General features: G+C 38.4%; 1 protein-coding gene across 1 annotated transcript in view; it reads left to right on the top strand.

The window, feature by feature from the left end:
- The window catches only part of LOC117306171 (WASH complex subunit 4-like), a 75,111-nt gene that overhangs the window by 14,016 nt on the left and 36,143 nt on the right, over nt 1-24,952 (top strand). Inside the window, exons 6-12 of the mRNA XM_033790887.1 lie at nt 1,680-1,747; nt 3,547-3,629; nt 4,463-4,505; nt 6,187-6,290; nt 7,887-8,007; nt 9,329-9,446; nt 10,247-10,374. Coding sequence (XP_033646778.1) covers nt 1,680-1,747; nt 3,547-3,629; nt 4,463-4,505; nt 6,187-6,290; nt 7,887-8,007; nt 9,329-9,446; nt 10,247-10,374 — 665 coding nt within the window. The remainder of the gene's footprint in view (nt 1-1,679; nt 1,748-3,546; nt 3,630-4,462; nt 4,506-6,186; nt 6,291-7,886; nt 8,008-9,328; nt 9,447-10,246; nt 10,375-24,952) is intronic.

The raw sequence follows: 24,952 nt of genomic DNA, 5'->3' as shown, positions 1-24,952 counted from the left end.
TCTTTTCCCCCTTAAAGTTCCCCGTCCTAACCTCCGTTACCCTGGTCTGTTCATTGTCCCCCAAAACAGGGTCAGTGCCACTACAACGTGCTTCATACACCGCCTCACCTCCCTGTTTAACCCTCTAGTCCCTGCACCGCCCGAGTTTGCTGAAAACTATACTTCAAGATTCTTGCAGTTAATTACTGGAATCGTAGTTCAAATTTTAAAAGATAGCCGCAGCTTAATTTTTATGCACAATTTGAACCTTGATATTTGTATAAAAGTACAAGTTCGCATGAGAACAATACATGTCTCTCGTTAAACGGCTACGGTAATTTTTATGGCAAATGTTTTTTTGTAAGGATAAAATGGACACAATAGCTTTTCAAGGCTTTTATCTGACTCAATAATTATACTGATTAAATGCGAGGGCGTGAGTTTTCGACAATATTATCATGAATGATGAATAAATACAGTTTCCTTTGTGTTTACTAATGAGCGTGTTGTTGGGGTAAGAGCTAAATTATTTCACCATCATTAGCTTCATTAGCTTAATAATGACTATCGAGGATTCTTTTGATGTTCTTTTTTTTCTACAAACACAAGCTAGCAAGGTTTCCTCCTACCACTACAGTATATCGATAGGCGGCTGGGCGGTCCAGTGGCTAAATGGTTAAAGAAACAAGTTGCCTTGGATCGGTCGAGTTGGTCTTTGAAAAGCGTTTGTAACCGTTTTTTATAAAATGCATGGGTAGAAAGATGTTGTAAAAATAGAATATGGGAGTAAATTTTTTTACAACCATAATTGGCCGACCATGTTAGTTCGCACAGTAAAAGGAAAACCACGCAATTTCGAGGCAAACTTGTGTGGATCATTGTATTCTACTTTTAAAACATATGCATTTTACAAAAAAACAGTTACAAACGCTTTTTATAGACCAACTCGTCCGATCCAAGGCAACGTGTTCCTTTAATTCAATCACCCAAACCAACCCTTCCATCTACATTTTCCACCAATCCATCTCTGCCTTCAAAGTCCAAGTCAAGCAAGTGATCCAGCCCTCCCCCTCACCCATCTTGCCTCCCTAGTGTTTAGTCAAATAATTGTCATATTGGGTCTTTCATGTTTTCGGTCTGTTCTTTTATGGGTTTTCTGCTCTTGCCATGTGGGTATGTGTTTTGTATGTTTTGGTTGTATGTTTTGTAATGTTTGATTAGTCCGCGGTACGAGCGACGATTTGTCATAACTACAAATGACTATATTTCTTTTAATCAACAATGTTCAAATGGCTGTACTGTATCTGTAAAGCTCCCCTTGCACTCGTCCCATTCCCCTTAATTTTGTGGGGGGGGGAGGGGAATACAAAACAATCATTTTGTTAAGTATGTTTAGAGGTAATGTCAAAATTAAATACCTATAATATAATAACCATTGAGCTTTATGACTGCCAATTACTTCATTCAAAGATAATGATAATGAGAGAAATGGTGGGTTTGCCTGTTGGAAAAAAGACTCTGCAAGTCTCGGCAAACGAAGATGTAATTTTTTTCTGAAATGAAATCGTTATTTTAAATTATGTCTATAAAGAAAAACTGATATTAATTAATACAGTTTTAACAAATTGAGTTTTAGCTTTTATAATAACTACTCAAACATTTGAACGAGATGTAACTTGTGTTTGTTGTGTGTCTCACAGAGCCTGAGACTGGCTTGGAGGAAGGTGAAGCCCAGGTACAAATGGGACGAATGATGCCCTTCATTCAGGTAACTATGGCCATGATATTTTCCCTACTTTTTGTAATATTTTTATCTTAAGTTCACTTCTGTAGTTTGTTATTAGCTGGGATCCATGGGAGATCAGTGAGTTTTTCTTACTGAATGGATTTCCCAGGATAAACAAGAAATAAATAAATAAAATACTTAAATATCTGATTTCTGATTTTGTTCTGCTCTCAGAAAAAAATAGTGAATCTTGTTTTTAATTGTCAATTAAAGCCTGTATCATGTTTTCCTTCCTTATTCCAAGGGCCAAAAAGCATGGCTGTAACTAGCTAAAATTCAACTGTAACAAGCATCTTGTATTTGTGTAGCATCACAGAGGACCCCCCCCCCCACCCCCCTCACACACACACACACATTAAGAATGATAACCTAACTATGGAACCAATTCACCCCGAAAGATATTGGCTGCGCCATTTTGCAACCTAATTGTGATATGTTGTAGTACATATTTTAAAGGGACACATTGCCTTTGGCTACGTTTATATAAACAAAACCATTGGTTATGAAATATAATCACACACAAATATCTGCGGAAGTTGTGTGGTTTTCTTTTCATTTTGTTAACTAAACACAGTCCGTAATTTTGTGGAGGCACAATTTTGTTCTATTGACCCCTTGCACGCGTATCACACGCGGCGACCAATGCCACGCTCACTATGTTGGTAGGCAGTTAGGTTTACGTGTATTAACGCCGCGTCACCTAAAATGCACACTTTCACTGCATAACGCGCAGCATAGAGTTAATATAAAAACGCACAGTGAAATTGCCCACCAGTATGGCGCATTCAAGATTTTTCTGCTGATGACGGTGAAATGGGTCAATATCTTGTTAGTTCACAAAGTAAAAGGAGAACCACACAATTTTAAGGGATGTTGTCATCGTTATCATAGTCTGCTTCAAACTTTTGTTGATCGCCACACCACAAATAAAAGCTTTGAAGAGCGCTGTCATTTTTATCGTGCCCACATTTGCAGTAACTGGGTAAGAGTTCAGCATTTAATGTCTGGCCACAGACTTACTGTAATCACGATGACAGTGCCCTGTGAAGCGACTGTAGATTGACTCCTAAAATGGCAGACCGTTCAAGGACAAGAAGAAGTCCTCAATTTATGATTTAAAACCATAGAGTTTGATCGTAGGGCCTTGTCACACAATGACAACATTTACAGGAAACTTGGAGGCAACTAAACTGCACTTCTTGCACAAGGAACACCTCGGCAGTACAACATACATTTCTATGTTAGCATCTTATTGTTCCTAATACATTAATTTGAGATTTGATGTGAATGTTTGGCCTGATGGAGACTGCCTGGAAATTGTAAATACAATACTTTTGACGATGACTAGAGCTAGCTAGTCGAAACATTTAGACCAATTAAGAACTCACTCCGCCTGTAGTGCAGTTAATATCCTCTACAAGCTAAAGTAGTCACAGCCGATTTTTAACCCCCAGCCCAGGTAGTAGTTAATAATAAGCAGGACAGTTCTTTTCAGAACTGAGAAGTCCCTTGAATTCTGAAAATCTACTCCGCAGTAGTAGAATATAAAGCAAGACAGTTTTCTAAAGAACATAATTGACCTGGCAAGTAGACACACACAGTGTTACCACAAACCAAATTATATACAATACCTTTGTCAAAAAGCCTATCATTCATCACTTGCTTAGTGTCTTTCACTGCACAGTGGTCCCAGGTTGACTGTGACAGTGGTTGCCTGTAACTTGCCCCATGTGACACGAATCTTTAAGTCAATGGATTATGTTGCTTTATCCCTTTTACAGGAAATGTCTTGTTTTGTCAACCGCTGTAATGAAGTCATCAAAGGCACCATACATCAGCTGGCCTCGCTGTACAACAACGCCAAGTAGGTTTGAGTTCTTTTTGGGTGTTCAAGGTCAAATTCGATTTAGTGATTCACTTTTTTCCCAATAGATATTGGTCTGTTACCCCAAATAAATATACTGACAAAATAGGAAGACCACTATCATTTGGGCTAGGTGGCTCAGTTGGTAGAGCGGCGGCACATTATTTCGAATGTTCAAATCCCACTTAGATAAATTCTTTATTAAATCCAAAATAAATTGTTTCTTACAATTGAAGGTTCTCATGACACACAGTTAGCTTGGAGAACCCTTTCAATCAATAAACGCTCAAATAACCTGGAATTAATCTGAGTTTTATGAATTAAAGGAATATTACAGAATTAGTTAGAAAAAACTTGTCTAAGCTCACAGATTTACATTAAACTTACACAGTGTAATGATGAAGATAGTAGAAAACATCCCTTGAAGTATTTATGTCTGAAGTATCATATTGGATGAGAAATAAATGAAAAACTAATTTCCTGTTTGGAGTTTATTGCTCAGTGAGCATTTTATTCTTTTTTTATTTTAATCGATATCATGCAAAATTTGCAAGTTTAGTTTCACTCTACTCCCGTGACCAAGATGGCCGATCAATATCCTCAAACTTCAACTGGTTTCTCAGTTTATGTTTACGGTGTATTACATACATGTTAAGTGCTTATACAGCAACTGTTTTGTTAGCAAATATCAAGTCTGTAAAGTTCCTTTAATAAATGTAATAAGGACCTAGTGCTGAGCTGGAGATGAACCGAAGACCAGTATTTTACCAACCCTCTCAGAGCTCCACAGTCTTGTTAGTTATTTAATTCTGTATCCTTGAATTCCTCTACAGAACAGCTCCAAAGATCATCGACGTCACCCATGTACACTTGCAGGTAAGCTTTCTAATGACGCGCCACAAATTTTATTTGTGTTTCATTTATTATTTACTAATGGCTGGAAAGTGGGCCATATTGTTCGCAAGACTCTTGCAGTGAATTGACAGACTCATGTTTCACAAACATGACAAAGGGCTTAATTATTGGCCGTCCTTGTCATTAATAGTGCCATTGAATAACGGCTCGTTTCATGGTTGGTAATCATAACTCTCAAGTAATAACTTATAAGAGAACCACTAATTGCCTCTCGACAACAGTTCTTTATGATTTTGATAACTAATTTTATGTAGATAACACAATAGGCGTTGATGGCACCAAATGCTCATACTGATATATTGCGAGGCATTGTATTTTTGACATTTTCATCATGATGAAAGAATGATTTTTTTTTTTTTTTAAGTATGAAATGAGCTTAAGGAACAATATTCACCTCAGCAATATTCAAAAGCTTGTTGTTGGTACTAGTAAGAGGCCATCCAGAAAAGTCAATGTTTATCAAATGACATTTTTTATCATCAAAAATGTGGGTGGAAGTGTCCAAAGAATAAACTGAAAATCAAAATTCAGTTAAACAAAAATAAAGGCAAGAAGAATTAAAAAATAAACAGCTAGCCAGGATCATCAATTTTGTTCCTGATTAAACCACACAGTACAAGTTGTCTGTTTACATGGTTTATGACAGGAAAGGCCATTAAAAACTACCGATATTGGTCTAAAATATCTGGTTCATTTGTAGCATTACTTTGTTCTTCAGTGTATAGTTTATATTATGAAGCCATTTAACATTTACAAAATCTAAATTTGTCATTGAAGTTTTGTATTAAGAAGTTAATTCATTATTTCATAAAAGGAGCCTAGGGAACAAACAAAAATGGGGATAAAGATTATTGTTTGTGTTTAACCCCATGTGTGTAAAAGCACTGTATACTTTGTGTTTTCCCGTTTTCACCTAGATGTTTGATATGATTAAGCCTACTTCTTGATAGTTTTTTCCGAGACGAAGTCGTCTCAGTAAAAAAAATCAAGAAGTTGCTGGCCTCAACGGGTTTACGCCACTAGGTTAAAGGCAATTCAGCACGCTTTGATTCCCATTTATAAATACATTTCATAGTTACCATCGAAAAAACCCTTTTAGAGTTGAGAACAAATTGAATTTCTATTTAGATGTTGAGTGTTGAGCACTGATTAGCTTCTCATGCTTTAAACTGTTATATGTGACCTATCAACTTAAATTAGGCTGTGAAGTTTGTTCTCTCTGGCGCCCCCATTTGATCTGGAAATGTCAGGTCATGTTTTTCTAACCGTTTATATCGCTTGTTTAAACATTGTCACATAATAATAATTAATAATAATAATTAAAACTTATAAAGCGCCATCTATCTAAGACTAAACTTATTCTGAGGCGCATCTTCTCTCGATCACGGCCAAATTTCATAGAGCTACTTAAGCAGAAACTATTGCTTAAACATTTTCTGCTTAGAAAAAATAAGCAGGATACCAGTCACATGCATTTTACAAGGTAGTTTGGCTGGTAATCCTTTTCTGGTAAGCATAGTTTTGTTGTGCTTAGCTACTTTTTGTGTTTAAGCAGCTCTGTGAAATTGGGCACAGAATGTAGATGAATGGCACATAAATACCAAATGAGCTTATTCTCTTTCAATGTTTGGGTTTAATACAGACGGTGTATGAGCACCTTGGTGACATGCTGCGTGTTCTAATCACACTGGATGAGATTGTAGTGAACCAGTCAACTCTCAAAGATCACTGGACTCTCTACAAGAGGTAAGAGAAATGTCTCCAATAACAATTCCTTAATCGTCCCATAATGGGGGATTTATTTCCTGGGCCTAATTTCATAGGGCTGTTTTATAAAGACACTGGACACTTGTCAAAGACCAGTCTTCTCACTTGGTGTACCTCAACATGTGCATAAAGTCTGAAAACATTTGAACTCAATTGGTCGTCGAAGTTGCGAGATAATAATTGAGAGAAAAAAAACCTTTTCACAAGAAGTTGTGCGCTTTCAGATACTTAATTTCGAGACCTCAAATTCTAAATCTGAGGTCTTGAAATCAAATTTGTGGAAAATAACTTCTTTCTTGAAAACCATGTTACTTCAGAGGGAGCCGTTCATCACAACGTTTTCTAATGTCAACAGCTCTCCATTGCTTGTTGCCAAGTAAGTTTTTATGCTAACAATTATTTTGAATAATTACCAACAGCGTCCACTGCCTTAAAGCAGCAAATATTGCCTAGAAATGTTCTGCTAAGCATAAATGAGTAAGATACCAGTCATAGATTTTACATATGGAATGGTAGACACACATGTAAGCGATCTGGTAAGCATATTATGTAGAGCTTGGCCACTTTGCGTGTTAAAGTGGCAAACAATTGGGCCCAGGTGATGAGGTTTTGTATCCAGCAGCATAAATTATGTTGAAGGGCACAATGGGTGCATCATTTTTCTATAGTGGGGCATTTCTAATAAAACTAATATGAATAATAATCAATGATTCATATTTCAAAAGGGTGCTGCACCTGGGGGCCATTTTATGTTATTCCTTTATTGACTCCTGCTCCCCTTCCCCTTAGATATATGCCCCTGCATATAGTGGGGCATTTCTAATAAAACTAATATTAATAATAATCAATGATTCATATTACATAAGGGTGCTGCACCTGGGGGCCATTTTATTTTATTCATTTATTGACTCCTGCTCCCCTTCCCCTGACTGAGTTATGCCCCTGCATATTGTCCCTTAAACGAAACTTCAAAACAAAAGCGTTGTTAGTTATTGCAGTTGATAAGCCTTACGTGTTTCGCAATGTCCAGCCATGACTTCTTTTGTATGGCCAAGGAAAAGTCTACCGAAAAAGTTTGATGATTTTGGATTGAACAAAGAAAAATTGACTAGAGCGGGATTCGAACCAACGACCTCCAGTTTAACGTGCCGGCGCTCTACCAACTGAGCTATCTAGCCCTATGTTGGTGGTCTCCCAATTTTGTCAATATCTTTGTTCGGGGGGTGCCTGTCAGAAGCCATTCAACCACAAACTGTCGTGTAGCCAGGAATCACACCCGGGTAACGATACAACCTGGGAAGCGGCAGACAGTGGATCACCTTAAGGGGATGCGACTTTTTATATCAGATATCAAATAATAAACCACAAGGGAAACTGACTGGGTACATTTTTAAATGATTTTGGATTGAACAAAGAAAAATTGACTTTTGTCTTTGTTCAATCCAAAATCATTTAAAAATGTACCCAGTCAGTTTCCCTTGTGGTTTATTATTTGAAAAAGTTTGATGTTGGTTCAGGAAGTGTTAACCAATGACCACCAATAAAAAACAAAACAATGCATTGTTTCTTGTGCAGAATGCTGAAATCTGTTCATCACAACCCTACCCGTTTTGGAGTGGAACAGTCCAAACTACGCCCCTTTGAGAAGCTGTTAATGGGCATGCAAGGGCAGCTTCTGGATGGGATGATTTTTCAGGTAGGTGTTTTTAGTGTGGATTTCACAAAGAGTTAAGACTAGTCTTATCTTGAGTTAGGATGAGTTACTCGTCCTAACTTAGGACTAGCCATACTTAATATCTCCTAGGACTAGTCCTAACTTAGGACTAGCCATACTTAATATCTCCTAGGACTAGTCCTAACTTAGGACTAGCCATACTTAATATCTCCTAGGACTAGTCCTAACTTAGGACTAGCCATACTTTATATCTCCTAGGACTAGTCCTAACTTAGGACTAGCCATACTTAATATCTCCTAGGACTAGTCCTAACTTAGGACTAGCCATACTTAATATCTCCTAGGACTAGTCCTAACTTAGGACTAGCCATACTTAATATCTCCTAGGACTAGTCCTAAGTTAGGACTAGCCATACTTAATATCTCCTAGGACTAGTCCTAACTTAGGACTAGCCATACTTAATATCTCCTAGGACTAGTCCTAAGTTAGGGCTAGGTAGCCACCCCTGTACATACTAAACTCAAGCTATGGACAGTTTGGGTAATCAATTCTTTAAAAGAGGTCTACATGTATATCTAAGTAGAGTGAATATATAAGAAATATGATGGAGACTGCCAATCCTAGGTCTAGACGGCTCATTTGGTGGAGTGCTAGCATATTTCTTGAGGTCTCACGTACAAATCACTCTTAAGTCAATTTATCTTTGTTCGACACATAATTGAAGTAAAAGAATAATCAATCGGTGTCCCTCTGGATTTGATGGAAAGCTGTAGGTTCTGTGTGTTGTGCAATGCCAAAAAACACAAACATGTTAAGCGTCCTGCCTTTTTTAAAAAAAAGGAAGGAGGGCCTAAACAACATTTTCTGAAATGGCTGCTCATCAACACATTTTAAAAGACAACCGGCTAGGGTATTTTATAGGGCTGTTTAAAGACACTGGACCCTTTTGGTAATTGTCAAAGACCAGTCTTCTCACTTGATGTATCTAATAACAGATGCATAAAATAACAAGTCTGTGAAAATTTGAACTCAATTGGTCGTCGAAGTTGTGAGATACTAATGGAAGAAAAAACAACCTTGTCACATGATGTTGTGTGCTTTCATATGCTTAATTTCAAGACCTCAAAATCTAATTCTGAGGTCTTAAAATCAAATTCGTGGAAAATTACTTCCTTCTCAAAAACTACTTCGGAGGAAGCCGTTTCTCACAATGTTTATACTATCAACAGCTCCCCATTACTCGTTACCAAGTAAGGTTTTATGGTAGCAATTATTTTGAGTAATTACCAATAGTGTCCACTGCCTATACATTTTTGTTTTTTTCCCCTTTTTTTTTTTCAGAATTGTGTAGAGCAAGGTTTTGACGATAATGGTGTCATTGTGTCCAAGAACTCCTTCTTTGCAGAGGAGTTTGCTTTCAATATCCGTACCATGTTCACTCAGGTGGAGCCAAAGATTGGTAGGTTGCTTTATTTATTTATTTATTTACTTAATACACATGCAACTACACAATTAGCGCCAATAACAGAATGAATAGGACGCGAGGAGAAATGTTCAGTTTAGAAATACAGCCGATTTTCTTAAGCCGTCGCTAACACGCAGACAAAATATGCTCAGGTCACAACAACTGATAAATCGTGCGCCTGCTATTGGTTCCCGACTGTCGGGATCATGTCGTGCAAGTTGAAATTGCTTTACTCTTGCGACTGTTAATTTTTTTGAGCACGTCTGTTTCAGATTGTCTTAAAATCATGGCAGTTACGCTCAGTCATTGTACCAGACAATATTCAAATCTAACTCGCATTGGCTTATTGTGGAAGTGTCGTGGCCGAGCGGTTAAGAGCACCGAATTCAAACTCTGGTGTTTCTGATCAGCAGAGTGTGGGTTCGAATCCCCAGCCATGACACTGTGTCCTTGAGCAAGACACTTAACCATTGCTTCGTCCTTCGGATGGGACGTAAAGCCGTTGGTCCCATGTGTTGTGTAACGCATGTAAAAGTACCCAGTGCACTTATCGAAAAGAGAAGGGGTTCGCCCCGGTGTTCCTGGTTGTGGCTGCTTAATGCGCCGTAGCACCTTGTAAACCCTTATAAGGTGCTAAATAATTGGGTCTCAGAATTCATCACTGCAATAACCTATCTTTCTGAAAGTTTGTACATACTCAGCGCCTTGAGTACCTTGTTTGGTAGATACGTGCGCTATATAAGACTTCGATATTATTATTATTATATTATTGTGTGGATTCTTTGTACTCTCAGGGGAGATTAATGAGATTCACCAGAGGCTTCAGTATGTAGGCATCTGTGGTCTGTACGTACTTCACTTCCAAATCTTTCGGGTCATCGACAAGAAGATGTTCAAGTCTCTGTGGGACGTCTACCGCAAGGTAAGGAAGGGGCTAGTTCTTGATAAAGATGAAGGGAAATGACGACCACAATTTGGGCATGTACTCTTTTTTTCCAATAGATAGAGTTCTCATGTGAGTGGAGAAAACATTACAAGCCTCCAACCTCAGGTTAAAATGGTGTGAATTGCCATTGTATTCGATAACCTTCCAGTGTCAGCATCTAAAACATCTGATGACATTTTGAGAAAAGTGGGTCTTTACATTTTGTGCAATCCCCTGTCACCTTGGTCCAGCTTTCTGGCTAGGTAAACTGTGTCAGTGATAAATGAAGTAGTACCACATAATGAATGTTTATAAGTGCAATGGTGCGAATATGTTCATGAGTTGAAAGATGGAATGTTCTATTCAACGAGGCGGAGCCGAGTTGAATGGAACATTCCAGCTTTCAACGAATGAACATATTCGCACCATTGCACGAATGAAAAACATTCATTATTTGTTTTATATAACATCCAAGTAGATCTTTGTCATTTTGATTGAAAGATACAACTTTCAAAACAAACAAGGCGTAGGCCTACAATTTTTAATTGTAGAAACGAAATGCTAGTAATATATGCCTTGCAGTAACAATGCTGCGTTACCGAAGACACGCGCACGCAGTGATGTTTTTACTCAGCGATTTCGTTCTATCCGAAAAGTATCATTGCACGCTGGCAGCTTGCAATGGTACTTTTCGGATGGAACGAAAAAGCACGGTGAGTGACTCAGCGTGCAATGGTACATTTATTTGCTATCACGTGACGGACAATCCTCCAATCAAATGGCAAGGATCTGCTTGGGTGTTATATAATGCCACATAATCTACAAGAGCTTTTCCATTTCAGCCCAGGTCTCTACGAGCGGAGGTTAATAATTCTGATATGGGGGGGGGGGGTACATACAATCTATGTGAAGCTCAAGCCGGCCAATTCCATTGCGCTGCTTAATAGTAAGCACATTTTTGTGCTAACTGAAGCAGAAAGATTTGCTTAAGGGTCAGTGTATTTCATAGGTTAGCAAGAAAATTAGGCTGCAAGCATTTGAAGGGTTTCAAAAGAAGAAAAAAAATTCATGGGTTTGTTTTATTGTGTATAGGATTGAAATATTGATAATTCGTAGGATTAAAGCATTTGAAGGGTTGGGGAAAAAAACATACAAAGACCATTTCAATCTGTCATTATTAACGTTTTTGCATACATAAAATGAAATATAATATTCAGCCATCCTTTTATTTGTTGGTCACATTGATTAATCAACTTGAAATTCTTGTTATCGTACTGTGCAAAACTATTAAGAATCTAAACAAATGCATACAAGATCAATACTTTAAAAGTAAAAAAAACATTGACAATACCATACATGTACATTTAAAAACCTAAACATCTAGACGATTTCAAAAAGCACTGATGGAAATCATTATCAAACTGATCCTAGATAGATATGAATCTCTATGTTTTCTGGGTTAAGCAACTAGATGTACCCCTTTGAACAACAGATTAACAACAAAACTTTAATTAATGAAATATGCACATCAGGGGAATTTGTGCCCGATGCTATTGGTGGAATCACAACTGGGCCTTTGGCACTGAGCATGCTAGGAGGTCTAGGGCACCAGACATTAACCCTAGAATGCTAGGGGTCAAATCCCAACCAAGTTTTCTGTAAATTCATTTTATTCTTATGTTTTTTTATATTTGTAGTAGTAACAAAAATTATTTTGAGTTTATTTATTTACTATTTCATTGTCAGCTTTCAATGAGTAGTTCCAGAACAACAATGAAATACCAAAAATGCTACCTTGGACTTCCTTTTACAAGGTTTTTTTTCAGCACTGTGTTTTTTCAGCACTGTGTGGTAAATCAGATAGAAGCCAATTGACCCATTTCACCTGACGTCATCAGCAGAAAAATCTTGAATGCGCCATACTGGTGGGCAATTTCACTGTGTGTTTTCATATACAACTCTATGCTGCGCGTTATGCAGTAAAGTGTGCATTTTAGGCGACGCGGTGTTAATACACGTAAACCTAACTGCCCACCAACATCGTGAGCGTGGCATTAGTCGCCGTGCGTGATGCGCGTGCAAGGGGTCAATACTCTGTGGATATTTTCAAAACAGTTATTGAAACATTACAGTAATTTTAAAATAGCATGTAGGGTTACCTTCATTGTTATAGCTGAAGTGAAGTTGTTGTCTGTTCCAAGTATTTCCAACTAATCTGAAGTCAAGTAATTTTATCTGCACATGCACTTGAGTTTTATTGTTCCAAATAATCTTCCAGAAGCCTGTCGATGTTCCCGCTGGGTAAAAGTTAAAAACACTGTACCGACTAAAATCTGTGCCAACGTTAGTAAAAAGAAGACACCATACAGTTCAACAACGTCTTGGAACTGGAGCTTATTGAAGAATACGATATGCGAGAGTGTGTATTCTGGTAACCAAGCAATGACAAAAGCAGAGAAATGAACGATGAAATAAACAGTTGTCTTAAGATGTATGTTGCCCGGTAAATGATCAGGGCTTACGTGATGGTTTTCCAAGTGCTGTCCTCTGTTGAGTTGGTTCGGACGTAGGTGTGCCAGCATTATCATCTCCTGCTTAACTCGCTGTTGTTGTCGCCGAGCTATGTGTACAAGACCAACTGTAAACACAGTTATCGCTAGGATCGTTGGTAACAGGGTGGCATTCATCAAGTAGATTAGTGTTATTTGAAAAGATTTATCATCAACCATTATCGTGATGGCAGCATACTCCGGTCTATTTGATTGGAGTCCTGACAGCGTGACAATTAGCATCCCAAAAGCAATCGATAGTCCCCAGATCAGAAGCAGAACAAACACACTCTTTTTCATGGAAACCACGCGGACGTATTGCATCGGTCGCGAGACTTTGAAATACCGATCAGCTGCAATGGCGAGCGAGCTCAGGAGATAACATACGACTACTAGGTGTAGACATGCAGCGTATACTTCAATATACAGGATCGAATGTTTCCTGGATAAATCTGATACCATATAGCCACTCCATAAATTCTGAATTCCAACTAGAATGTTGGCAAGACTTAGACTAGCTAGTAAGACGTTGGAAACGGTGTGGAGTTTGGCGCTGATGATTATTGATAAGATAATCCAAATATGGGTAAGGATTAAGACACAGCCAGTTACTCCTGATGTTACGATTATAAACAAGGGTTTATATGTGACTTGCCAATCATCAGCCCCTGATGATGTAACTATCGCTGAATCTGCTGTCGTTGGGTTATCATCCATGGTTTAGGTTATTCTGTTGGCATTCCTTTAAGGGTTACTGTAGTCTTCCTACGTTAGACTGGTTTCTGATTATTTTGCTCTCAGGAAAAATCAGAGAAAAATTATTTGAGCCCTGAAGAGTCTATTGAGGCCCGGTCACACAGGCCCCGAATAACGGGAACGAAAAGGAGAGCTATAAAAATGCACACCCTCGATTGGTTTAATGACCGTGGGCGTGTTCTGCGTGGAGCAATTCAACCAATAGAATGCATTATCTTTGCGTCGTCACGTTGGCCTTTAGAGTTTTCACCATGTCGTATGTTGCTCACCTCTTTACTCAGATATGTTTTTTCTTCATCTGAGGATCAAATATCATGCCTGTGCTGGGGTTAACTGTCCTCACACATTGGATGATGTACTCAAGATGGTGTAGATGTCACAATATGTCCCTTGTCCACAAATCTTCCTCCATGTAGGTTTGTAGATGTGAACAGTTGCAAAACTTATCGTGCACATAATCTTGTGAAACATTCAACAAGTAATTTGTAGTCGATACTTTACGCTGTCAAAATCCATTCAATTCTGTTACGCCAGAGGCATTGGACACTATCAATATCATAACCGTTGTAAGATCAGCAACACCCATGCACCAATGCGATCATGGCCTTTCCAGTGAGTTTGAAAACACGCCGCACTGAAGAAAACCTGATTCTACATGTTGAAAGGTTTTTTAATAAAAGTACATTACGCAGTCATGTCAAATGATCATGGCCTTGTGAATCACTCTTGCTTTAAGCCTTGCAGTCACTCTCCCTAATTCTCCATAAGAGATCATCCTATTTCAGCCACGTCCTTCTCTCTACCCTTTTAAGTCACCCTCTCAACAGTGCCAGCCCTCTCCAGTCTTATCTCTTTTAATATAAAAATTGATTGTGCAGAGGCCGTAATGGACCGGACTTTAATGAATAGTGATAGTGACCTACATTGTCCCACTATATGGACACCCCCCCCCCCCGCCCCAATTTCCTGTAATAGATTCATTTAGCTCATAAAAGATTTGTTAATCAATTTAGGTCTGCTCCGATGGAAGCTTCTTGTGTAACCCTCTGAGTGGTTGACTGACTTGGGTCTTTTTCGAATCATTTATGAAATTAAAGAGAGAGACAGAAAAAAAAGATTCTTAATTTGTTTTTATTCACATGAATCTTTCTAGGGTGATTTGAAAGCAAGTTGTCTCCACTTCCCAATCAATTTCTCATTAGTCTTTCAAGTGTTGTGACCGTGATTATTTTTGTATAATTATTGTAGGTTGAACAAAGACAAATTGACCAGAGTGGGATTTAAACCTGTGACTTTTGGATTAAAATGCCGGCGCTCTACCAACTGAGCTATCTATGTCTAACCTTAAGTTGGCGGTCTCCCTTTTTTGCTGATATATTTCTTTAGGGGTTGCAGTCAGAAGCCATCCAATATGTAACTGCCATTCACCCAGGGATACCCAAGTTTACGATTATTGTTTGCTGTAGTATAGGTTATAAACTTTAATTAGTAACAGTTTTTCTGAAATTTACCATATGAAGAAAAGTTTTGTTATTGATGTTTTTTGGTTTATTTCCATTTGCATAACCTGAAACACACAAATTATATAACAACAATTATAACAGTTAAAGGCAGTGGACACTATTGGTAATTACTCAAAATAATTATTAGCATAAGACCTCACTTGGTAACGAGTAATGGGGAGAGGTTGATGGTATAAAACATTGTGAGAAACGGCTCCCTCTGAAGTGTAGTAGTTTTCGAGATAGAAGTTATTTTCCACGAATTTGATTTCGAGACCTCAAGTTTAGAATTTGAGGTCTCGAAGTCAAGCATCTGAAAGCACACAACTTCATGTGACAATGGTGTTTTTTCTTTCATTATTATCTCGCAACTTCGACAATTGATTGAGCTCTAATTTTCACAGGTTTGTTATTTTATGCGTATGTTGAGATACACTAAGACTAGTCTTTGACAATTACCAATAGTGTCCAGTGTCTTTAAGGAAAATTGAATAATTAGGGCACAAATGGAGGAAGTACAACACTCCTTTAGTGGACGTACCTAGACTGCTATAGGCTCAAAAATATATTAATTTCATGCACAATGCATTAAAAAAAAATATATATATTATATTATCCCGAGGTCGTCTATTCCACTCCAAAATAATAATTATTATTTGCCGTAAGTTAACAAACTTTAGCTAGTAATTTTTGTGCTGAAAATGTCACATAAAAATTTAAGAACAAGCAGATTTTTGAGACAACAAAATGCATTTGCAGTAGTTCTTTTGTCATCTATGTTTCACAGAAGGGTCATACATGCACATTAGCCTGTTTTTTTGTCATGGAATGCTAATTATAGACACATTGCAAAACACGCAGACACTTGCACGCGTTTTTTTTGGGGGGGGGGTCAAATTGTGCACAAAAGAATGGTACATGTGTTTAAGCGCCAATGCACTTGTAAATCTGTTAGCTATCTTTTGTGCATGTTTCGACTCTCAGAGAGACGCACGTGCAAGTTCACTGCGCGTTGTGCAATTGGCAAAATTATAGAAATACATACAATATATATTCATATTTAAAAGTTTCAGCTGATTACAGTGTCTTCTTGGTGAAAAACAGCAAAACAACTGTCACAGTATCTTCTGAAGAACATCAAACCCATCCATGTTTTAGTGAGATGACAGCGAGTACCAACTACTGCTGGCCACTGTTCATTAATAGCAGCACCCAGCCAGCAAACATGTCATTATACCACTGGCTCATCACACTGTGTAACCTAGTAACATGTACAATGTATAGTGTCTGTCTCATTTGCAACAAATTTGATTATATTTTGCTTTCATCACCCGAAAAGCTCGCTGCAAAACTTGTCGATGTTCATTCTGCATGAACGTCAGAAAAATGGTCCCAGCAAACATTTGCACACTTGCAAGGATCAAAGAACCGACTAACAAAAAAGCAAAACTTTTGAAGTCCAATTGATGGTAAAGACTGATGTGCATAATCACTTGCGCAGGTAGCCAAGCAATGACAAATGCAGACATATGGACAATGAAGTAGATGGTTGTCTTGCGATGTGGGTTTCTTTGCAACCGATTGTTGCCGAAGGGTGGGTCGTGGAAGTTTTGACCCTGGTGATTCTGATTGAGACGTTGGTGCATTCGTATGTCCTGTTGCACTCTTCGTTGCTGCTTTCTTACTATGTGTATAAGAGCAGTGATGAAGCAAAAGGTGATTATGATGCTCGGGAAGAGAGTTGAGTTCATGATGATGACTGACAAATGAAAATAAGAGTCTCGCATTAAAATTTGAACAGTTGCTTTCTCTCCGACGTCGTTATTCTGCACCATGGCATACAAGAAAATCCAGCATGACAAGGCCAGACACCACATCAGAGCGACAACAACCGCACACGTTCGTTTTGTTACCAGACGCAGGTATTGCATCGGGCGTGAAACTTTGAAATATCTATCTGCTGCTATTGCAACAGAGTTGAAGACGTAGCAGATGATCACTGAATGTATACTGCAATAAAATAAGACCAGGTCTAAGATGGAGTATTCTTGGTCTGGGTTGAGGAGCTTGGTGATGGACCAGAAGCTTGTCAGTCCAGTTACAATCTCAGATGAGCTGAGGCTTGCAAGTAAAACATTCGACACACTATGGAGCGTGCTGCTGATCACTATGGACATCACGATCCATAGATGAATAAGAATAGTCACAGAGATGATGGTACTGGATGCAATGAGGACCAGTGGGTGTGAAGTTCCACTGTTGTTGAAATGATCGCTGAGGGTCAAAGTTGAAAACTTTGAAATCTCTGTTGTCTGATCCATATTGTACTACAAAGTTGAAAGTGGAAGTGTTCATTCGATAATCAGTCCACGCTCTGGAAGATTTTCTTTCATATAGTTTTAATGAATTACCGTTGTTCTTCCTAGTCTTAATATGTGAATTTAATCTTGCTGCTTTTTGTTGACTGACTCTAGTTCGCTGTTTTCCTTCCTCACATAAATGAACTGTTTTCCATCAAGACACGAGTTCCATCACCCCACCGGACATCGTAGATTACAAAACGGCTTTAAAAGGCTTAAGTAGATTCCAGCCCTTTATACAATTTATTTCCACTGACAGGTTCTCTCTGTCCTCCCTTACGGCTGACTTGAGAAATTGTAGCAACCTTGCGCAAGCTTCCTCTAAGTACATTGTGAATCAATATTACAGAGAGAGGGACTGGACCTTTTCCTTAAAAGCTTCGTAAATTGGATTCCTGATTGAGATGGAACCATTATTTTATTACTTTATCAATTTTGACTGAGCAAAATGCAGTTACCCAATCAGTGGAATAGTCGTGATTGAGAGAAGACGTTTATCATCTTGCCTTTTTTTCTCTCTCCCCCCCCCACTACATTTAAATTAATGTATTACTTTCCGTTCTCCATATTTTTCCTTTTTCTCAAAAAATCCACCACCAAAACCAAAATGTATCATCTCTTTTGAACATTTTTTCAATAGAATCATCCTCAGATAAAACTAGGTTGCAACTTGTGAACTCTAGAATTAGAATCGCAAGACTATTATAACATGGCTTCTAAGAACTTAATGTCATACTATTAATGAAGAGTTACACTTCATTCCAAGTGTACCTTTGAGGCACATAAAAACTTACTTGGTAACCAGCTATGGAGAGCTGTTAATAGTATAAAGCACTAAAAGAAACGGCTCCCTCTGAAGTAATGTATTTTTTGAGAAAGAGGTAATTTCTCACTCAATTATTAAGTGTCTTCAGACCTTTAGGCATCTGAAAACACACATTAGTTGTACAACAAGGGTGCTTTTTCTTTCATTTATCTCTTGCAATTTCGATTACCAGTTGAATCCCAATTTTCACAGATTTGATATTTTATGCATATTAGTTGGGATACACAATTTAGACAATACTGGTCTTTGATAATTACCAAAGGTGTCCAGTGCCTTTAAGCTCACAGAGACCAAGGCTGACTCACAATCCAACAAATTCAGAAGGAGTTTGAAATGACAAATATTCCCATCTTATCAATTGAACTTTCAACTTGTACAAACCTTTCACATGATTTGCTGTTCATATGGTTTTGGCAAAATTTCCAGTTCAGCAAATGAATAATGAGGAAGTGTTCACTTGATAATTAATACATGCGCTGGAAAAGATTGGTTTTTTTTTTTACAGTACGGATGTACGGCTGTTCTTTGTAGCCTCAATTTGTTTGCATAAAGACACAAGTTGAAGCACCCCACCGGACATTGTAGATTACAAAACAGTTTTTAAATACCCAAGTTATTTCAGTCCTTTAGGCCTATACAATTTATTTCAACTGAGTGGTTTCATTCTGCCCTCCCTTACGGTCAACTTCAGACATTGTAACACCCTCGAGTTGGCTCCTAAGTACATTGAGAGTCAATATTACAAAGCAACAGGACATTTTCTGTAAGATCTGTTTAAATTTGAGTCACATTTGGGATGAAGCAAATATTCTTTTTGTTATAATTAAAAATTAAAAATAAGTTGTGGTATTTTGGCTTGGGGTGGCATGATTAATGTTTACACCGCGTTTTATAGAAAGCTTATTACCAAGCTTATTTTTCTTACCAAAAATTTTATGAGAGCACTATCATCTGTTCGCTCGCTAGATTTTATTTAAAAACATACTGGTGCACATTTAAAGGCAGTGGACACTATTGGTAATTGTCAAAGACTAGCCTTCACAGTTGGTTTATCTCAACATATGCATAAAATAACAAACCTGTGAAAATTTGAGCTGAATTTGAGCTCCAGTAGAGCATTACAATTTACTCATACATGTAGGGTGCCCTTTACCAAGGAGAAAATGCCTTGGTGCACTTGCCCTTCCAAAAACGAAGAATTACTGTCATTAAATTAGCCATTGGAATACATACAGTGTTGAGAATTTGTGATCGGACAATTGCAATATTTTTGTTTACAAATTTCTATGTACATAATAATCAGTCAGGTTTTTTGTGAAATTAACTTCAAATGATAAGGATTCATGCGTGAGTCATAAAACAAATATTGAACGTATAATTAAGGGTGCATTTGATTAGCTACCTTGGGTCGAAATGTCATGTCATTATTCAACAGTTACTGTTTACTCTGTAAAGGCACTGGACACTATTGGTAATTTTTTGGTAATTTTGTTATGAGAAATAAAGAGCTGTTGTTAGTGTAAAACATTGTGACTTCAACTGAAGCCATTTATTATAATTTGATGACAAATTCAGCTCAGATGTTCACGGGTTTAATGCTGTATGCGAACTTTGAGATACACTAGATGAAAAGTTTGGTCTTTGACAGTTACCAAACGGGTCCACTGTCCAGTGCCTTCAAGTTGACTAGGAGGCTGATTCATAGTCTAACAATTTTGAAGAGTTCAAAGTGGCAAATTTGATTCCATTTTGTTTTACTTTTCAGCTTTCAACTTACACAAACTTTTAAAAAATTAATGCTGCACCCCCCCCCCCCCCCCCTCAAAAGAAAAGGTTTAGTTTCACATCTGTCTGATAGGCCAGTATGTTAAAAAAAAAAAGAATTATGAAATAGAATATTGGGAATTATGATCGTTATCAGTCATTATTTTGTCAAACCTCACAGAAAAGACCTGCCCTCAATTTGAGTTTGATTGCCTTTACTGCTCCTCTTAAAACTTGCCGATGTTTTCTTTGCGTGAAAGCTAGAAATACAGTCCCCAGTAGCCACTGGACAATTGTCAACATACTTAAGCCACCAAAGAGGGGAAGGTATACCTTCATTTCAACCTGAGCAAAGACGGTGATGTGAAGGGTCAAATACATCGGCAGCAATGACAGAATGAAAGCTGAAAAATTACTGATGAAGTAAACAGTGGTTTTACGCTTTAGATTGCTTTGATTTGTTATGAATCTTGTATTGGGGAGGTTTCCTTCTGAGTGATGTGTGCTGGATCGCAGGTGACTTAGAACTAGCATTTCTTGCTTGATTTTACACTGCTGTTTCCTGGCGATGTGTAAAAGGGCTATTGTAAAGCAGGCAATGGTTGTCAACAGCGGAAGAAGCGTAATGTTTATGACGATGAAGTTTGTGTGTGCAAATGAATCGTCATCCAGGATGCGCTGGAGGGAGGCAGTGGTTGTGCTGAGTGTGTCCTGCAACAAAGCAAACATCAGACATCCAGATCCCACAGACAGTCCCCAAATCAGCGCCACAATCGTGGCGCCGGTCTGTTTAGTCACCAGTCGGATGTACTTCATTGGCCGCGCGACTTTAAAGTAGCGGTCCGACACCACGGCGCAAGAGTTCACAAAATAGCTGACAATGGTAAAATGTAAATACCCAGCAAATACAGTCAGATTCCACACTGGGCGTTCAGCAGACCAATTAAAAAATGCACTGGATGCCCATATCAATGTTATGCCCAGCATTATATCAGATACAGCTAGACTGGCAAGTAGAACATCTGAGACACTGTGGAGTTTCTTACTGAAGGCCACTGATGCAACTATCCACAGATGAATCAGGACTGTGACACCTCCTATGATCTTAGAAGCAATTTGTACAAGCGGGAGTATTTCTGTATCTTCTGGAGTCTGGGTTGGTAGCAATGAAGCAACTGTTATTTGATCCATGATGAAATTCAGAAGTTGCTGCAGTATGTTAGCTTGTTGATGGTACGGTCATACAAAGAGCAGCCCATGTACACATCAGTGTCTTTATATCTCCATGGACAGTGCAGATCAGGATCTCTCAGTTACACATCAGTGTCTTTATATCTCCATGGACAGTGCAGATCAGGATCTCTCAGTTACACATCAGTGTCTTTATATCTCCATGGACAGTGCAGATCAGGATCTCTCAGTTACACATCAGTGTCTTTATATCTCCATGGACAGTGCAGATCAGGATCTCTCAGTTACACATCAGTGTCTTTATATCGCCATGGACAGTGCAGATCAGGATCTCTCAGTTACACATCAGTGTCTTTATATCTCCATGGACAGTGCAGATCAGGATCTCTCAGGTACACATCAGTGTCTTTATATCTCCATGGACAGTGCAGATCAACATCTCTCAGAAGTTATGCCATCTTGGCATGCCCATGATGAACATTTCATGCAGAGTAAGAAGCCAAGTCTTCTATCCAAAAGGTACATTACTCTACAAAGCCTAGTGTAATTTGCATATTAGACCACTAAGGGCATCCATGCTGCTGGGCAAGTCAAGAGTCCTTTGTGTCCAGGGCACAGTGGTGCATTTACTGTGGTCTTTGAGCTCAGGACAAAGAGGCCAGAACTAATTTAGCCATAGAGTGAGGACATGAATAGTCACTTTGACCTATTTGTGAGGATCAGCTTATGAGGGGGATAAAAGGATGGACATAAAGAGATGGACATGAAGCGAGTAGTAGGTAAACTAAAAGGAATCAAACAATGGAGTACACACAATTAAGCTTAATTGGACTTCAGAGGGCATACATGTAAGTCAGCCGGTGTACCCACACACCATTCACATCTAACTCTTGAATGGCTGTTATTTGAAGGACTATTCTCCCAAACCTTTCAATTCTGCATTAACATTTGAAGGTAATTACACTGCCCATGGAGGAATAAATCCTCCATGCACTGCCCTACCCAAGCTCAACCATTGAATGGTGCACTTGGTTAAACCTCTTTATCATGGTCTATTTTAAGACTGCTGACACTGACCATAGAGTCCAAGTTAAGCTGGTGTACAAACAGGTATTCACATGTCCAATATTCCTGTACAAACAGGTATTCACATGTCCAATATTCCTGTACAAACAGGTATTCACTTGTCCAATATTCCTGTACAAACAGGTATTCACTTGTCCAATATTCCTGTACAAACAGGTATTCACATGTCCAGCATTCCTGTACAAACAGGTATTCACATGTCCTATATTCCTGTACAAACAGGTATTCACATGTCCAATATTCCTGTACAAACAGGTATTCACATGTCCAATATTCCTGTACAAACAGGTATTCACATGTCCAATATTCCCTGCATAAACTTGAATGTACATGTACTCCAAAAGTCCAAGACAGTGCACTGTTTTGTGGTGTGCATGTACTTGCTTTACATACTACCATATAGCCTTGGTGCAAAATGATGTTGTTGCCTCCAAACTTTTAGTTGTCTTGTGTCATTATGTATTAGCAGAGTTCTTGTTTTTTGCGCCAGGAGTGTCATCATTGACAGACATGGCGCACTAGAAATGTTCATCATTATTATTATTATTATTATTATTATTATTATTATTATTATTATCACTCCTATCGCGATCCCTTGCTCCACTCTGCGCCGCGCACATAATACTACCGAATGATAGCAAGCCCTGTTGGAAAAACTTCCAGATCACATATCACACTCAAAACAACTGACAGGTTCCCAACTTCCACCTGTCCATCTCAAGTCAAAAGAATCAGTAAAAGGTCATCAATACTTTTTAAGAGTATCTTTTCCCAAAGAGAATAATATTGCAGCAAGCTTTAAACTTCAACAGAGTAGAATAAATTGGAAATTAATTTCCATTGAATGCAATTAAGGCTCTTAGTGAATGCAATTACAAGCATCAATGTCATTAGTGTCAGACAAGGAGATCAATGAAATATGACGGGTTGAAAGACACAGGTAATGAGTGTGAGTTCAGAAATATGTGTGTTGATGGGAAACTAAACGTGCATTCAGACATGTCGGGGCAGCAGCCAAAATGAGGTAAACATTTTTTTTAGAGGGGCAAAGAGGGGGTGGGGGGGGGCACCTGTGGCCAATTAAAACTGTAATTTCTGTTTACGTTTTTTCTTAAATAAAAAAGCTATAGCTCTTTTTGTATGGACTACAAAAGAAGAATCTGAAGTGGATGAAAAAGCAATACATTGTCATACAATCCTACAATACATGTACATTGATTTCATGAAAACGTTTAATCTCGAAGTTACCGCTTAAATGGGGGGTGGGGTGGTGGCCTTGGGGAAACAGTGACATCATTTGGGGTGGCAACATTCCCCCTTGTGCCCCCCTACCCCCTCCAGTTACAATTCAATTCAATTCAAAAGCTTTAATAATCCTAAATAGGCAATTATACATCAGTTGGCCAGCTCATGTCAAAACAGTACACCACTGGTCTAGGGTGTACATTGCTGTGATATCTCCATGCTGTAATTATCTACCCTAAACATGTTTTAAAGACACTGGACACTATTGGTAATTGTCAAAGACCAGTCTTCTCACTGCTTGGTTTATCTCAACATATGCATCAAATAAAAAGCCTGTGAAAATTTGAGCTCAATTGGTCGTTGGAAGTTGCGAGTTAATAAGGAAAAAACACCCTTGTCACAGGAAGTTGTGTCCTTTCATCATATGCTTGATTTCGAGACCTCAACATTGTATTCTGAGGTCTTGAAATCAGCTTCGTGGAAAATTGCTTCTTTCTCGCAAACTGTGGGCAAGTAGCCTTTCCTCACAATGTTTTATACTATCAGCAGCTCCCCATTACTCGTTACCAAGTAAGGTTTGATGCTAATTATTTGGGGTAATTACCAATAGTGTCCTTACCACTGCCTTTAAGGCCCAAGTGGTCATTGATGTGTACTGCCAATATGTGACAGCTTACTCAGCAACAGAGGGCAGTATTTAGTCAGTGCAATAATATACACATAATGAATGTTTATGAGTGCAATGGTGCGAATATGTTCATGAGTTGAAAGATGGAATGTTCTATTCAACGAGGCGGAGCCGAGTTGAATGGAACATTCCAGCTTTCAACGAATGAACATTTTCGCACCATTGCACAAATGAAAAACATTCATTATTTGTTTTATATAACATCCAAGTAGATCTTTGTCATTTTGATTGAAAGATACAACTTTCAAAACAAACAAAGCGTAGGCCTACAATTTTTAATTGTAGAAGCCGAATGCTAGTAATGTTACTAATATGCCTTGCAGTAACACTGCTGCGTTACCAAAGACACGCGCACGCAGTGATGTTTTTACTCAGCTTTTTCGTTCCATCCGAAAAGTACCATTGCACGCTGCCAGCGTGCAATGGTACTTTTCGGATGGAACGAAAAAGCACGGTGAGTGACTCAGCGTGCAATGGTACTTTTATTTGCTATCACGTGACGGACAATCCTCCAATCAAATGGCAAGGATCTGCTTGGGTGTTATATAATAAAGTATAATTTGTTGTCAGTCAGAGCTCGGAGTCCCCTTTTATTATTAGCAAAACTG

The sequence above is a fragment of the Asterias rubens genome, chromosome 2 (genome assembly GCF_902459465.1).
Source record: "Asterias rubens chromosome 2, eAstRub1.3, whole genome shotgun sequence".
Lineage (NCBI taxonomy): Eukaryota > Metazoa > Echinodermata > Asteroidea > Forcipulatida > Asteriidae > Asterias > Asterias rubens.
This window is presented reverse-complemented; position numbering and strand designations above follow the sequence as displayed.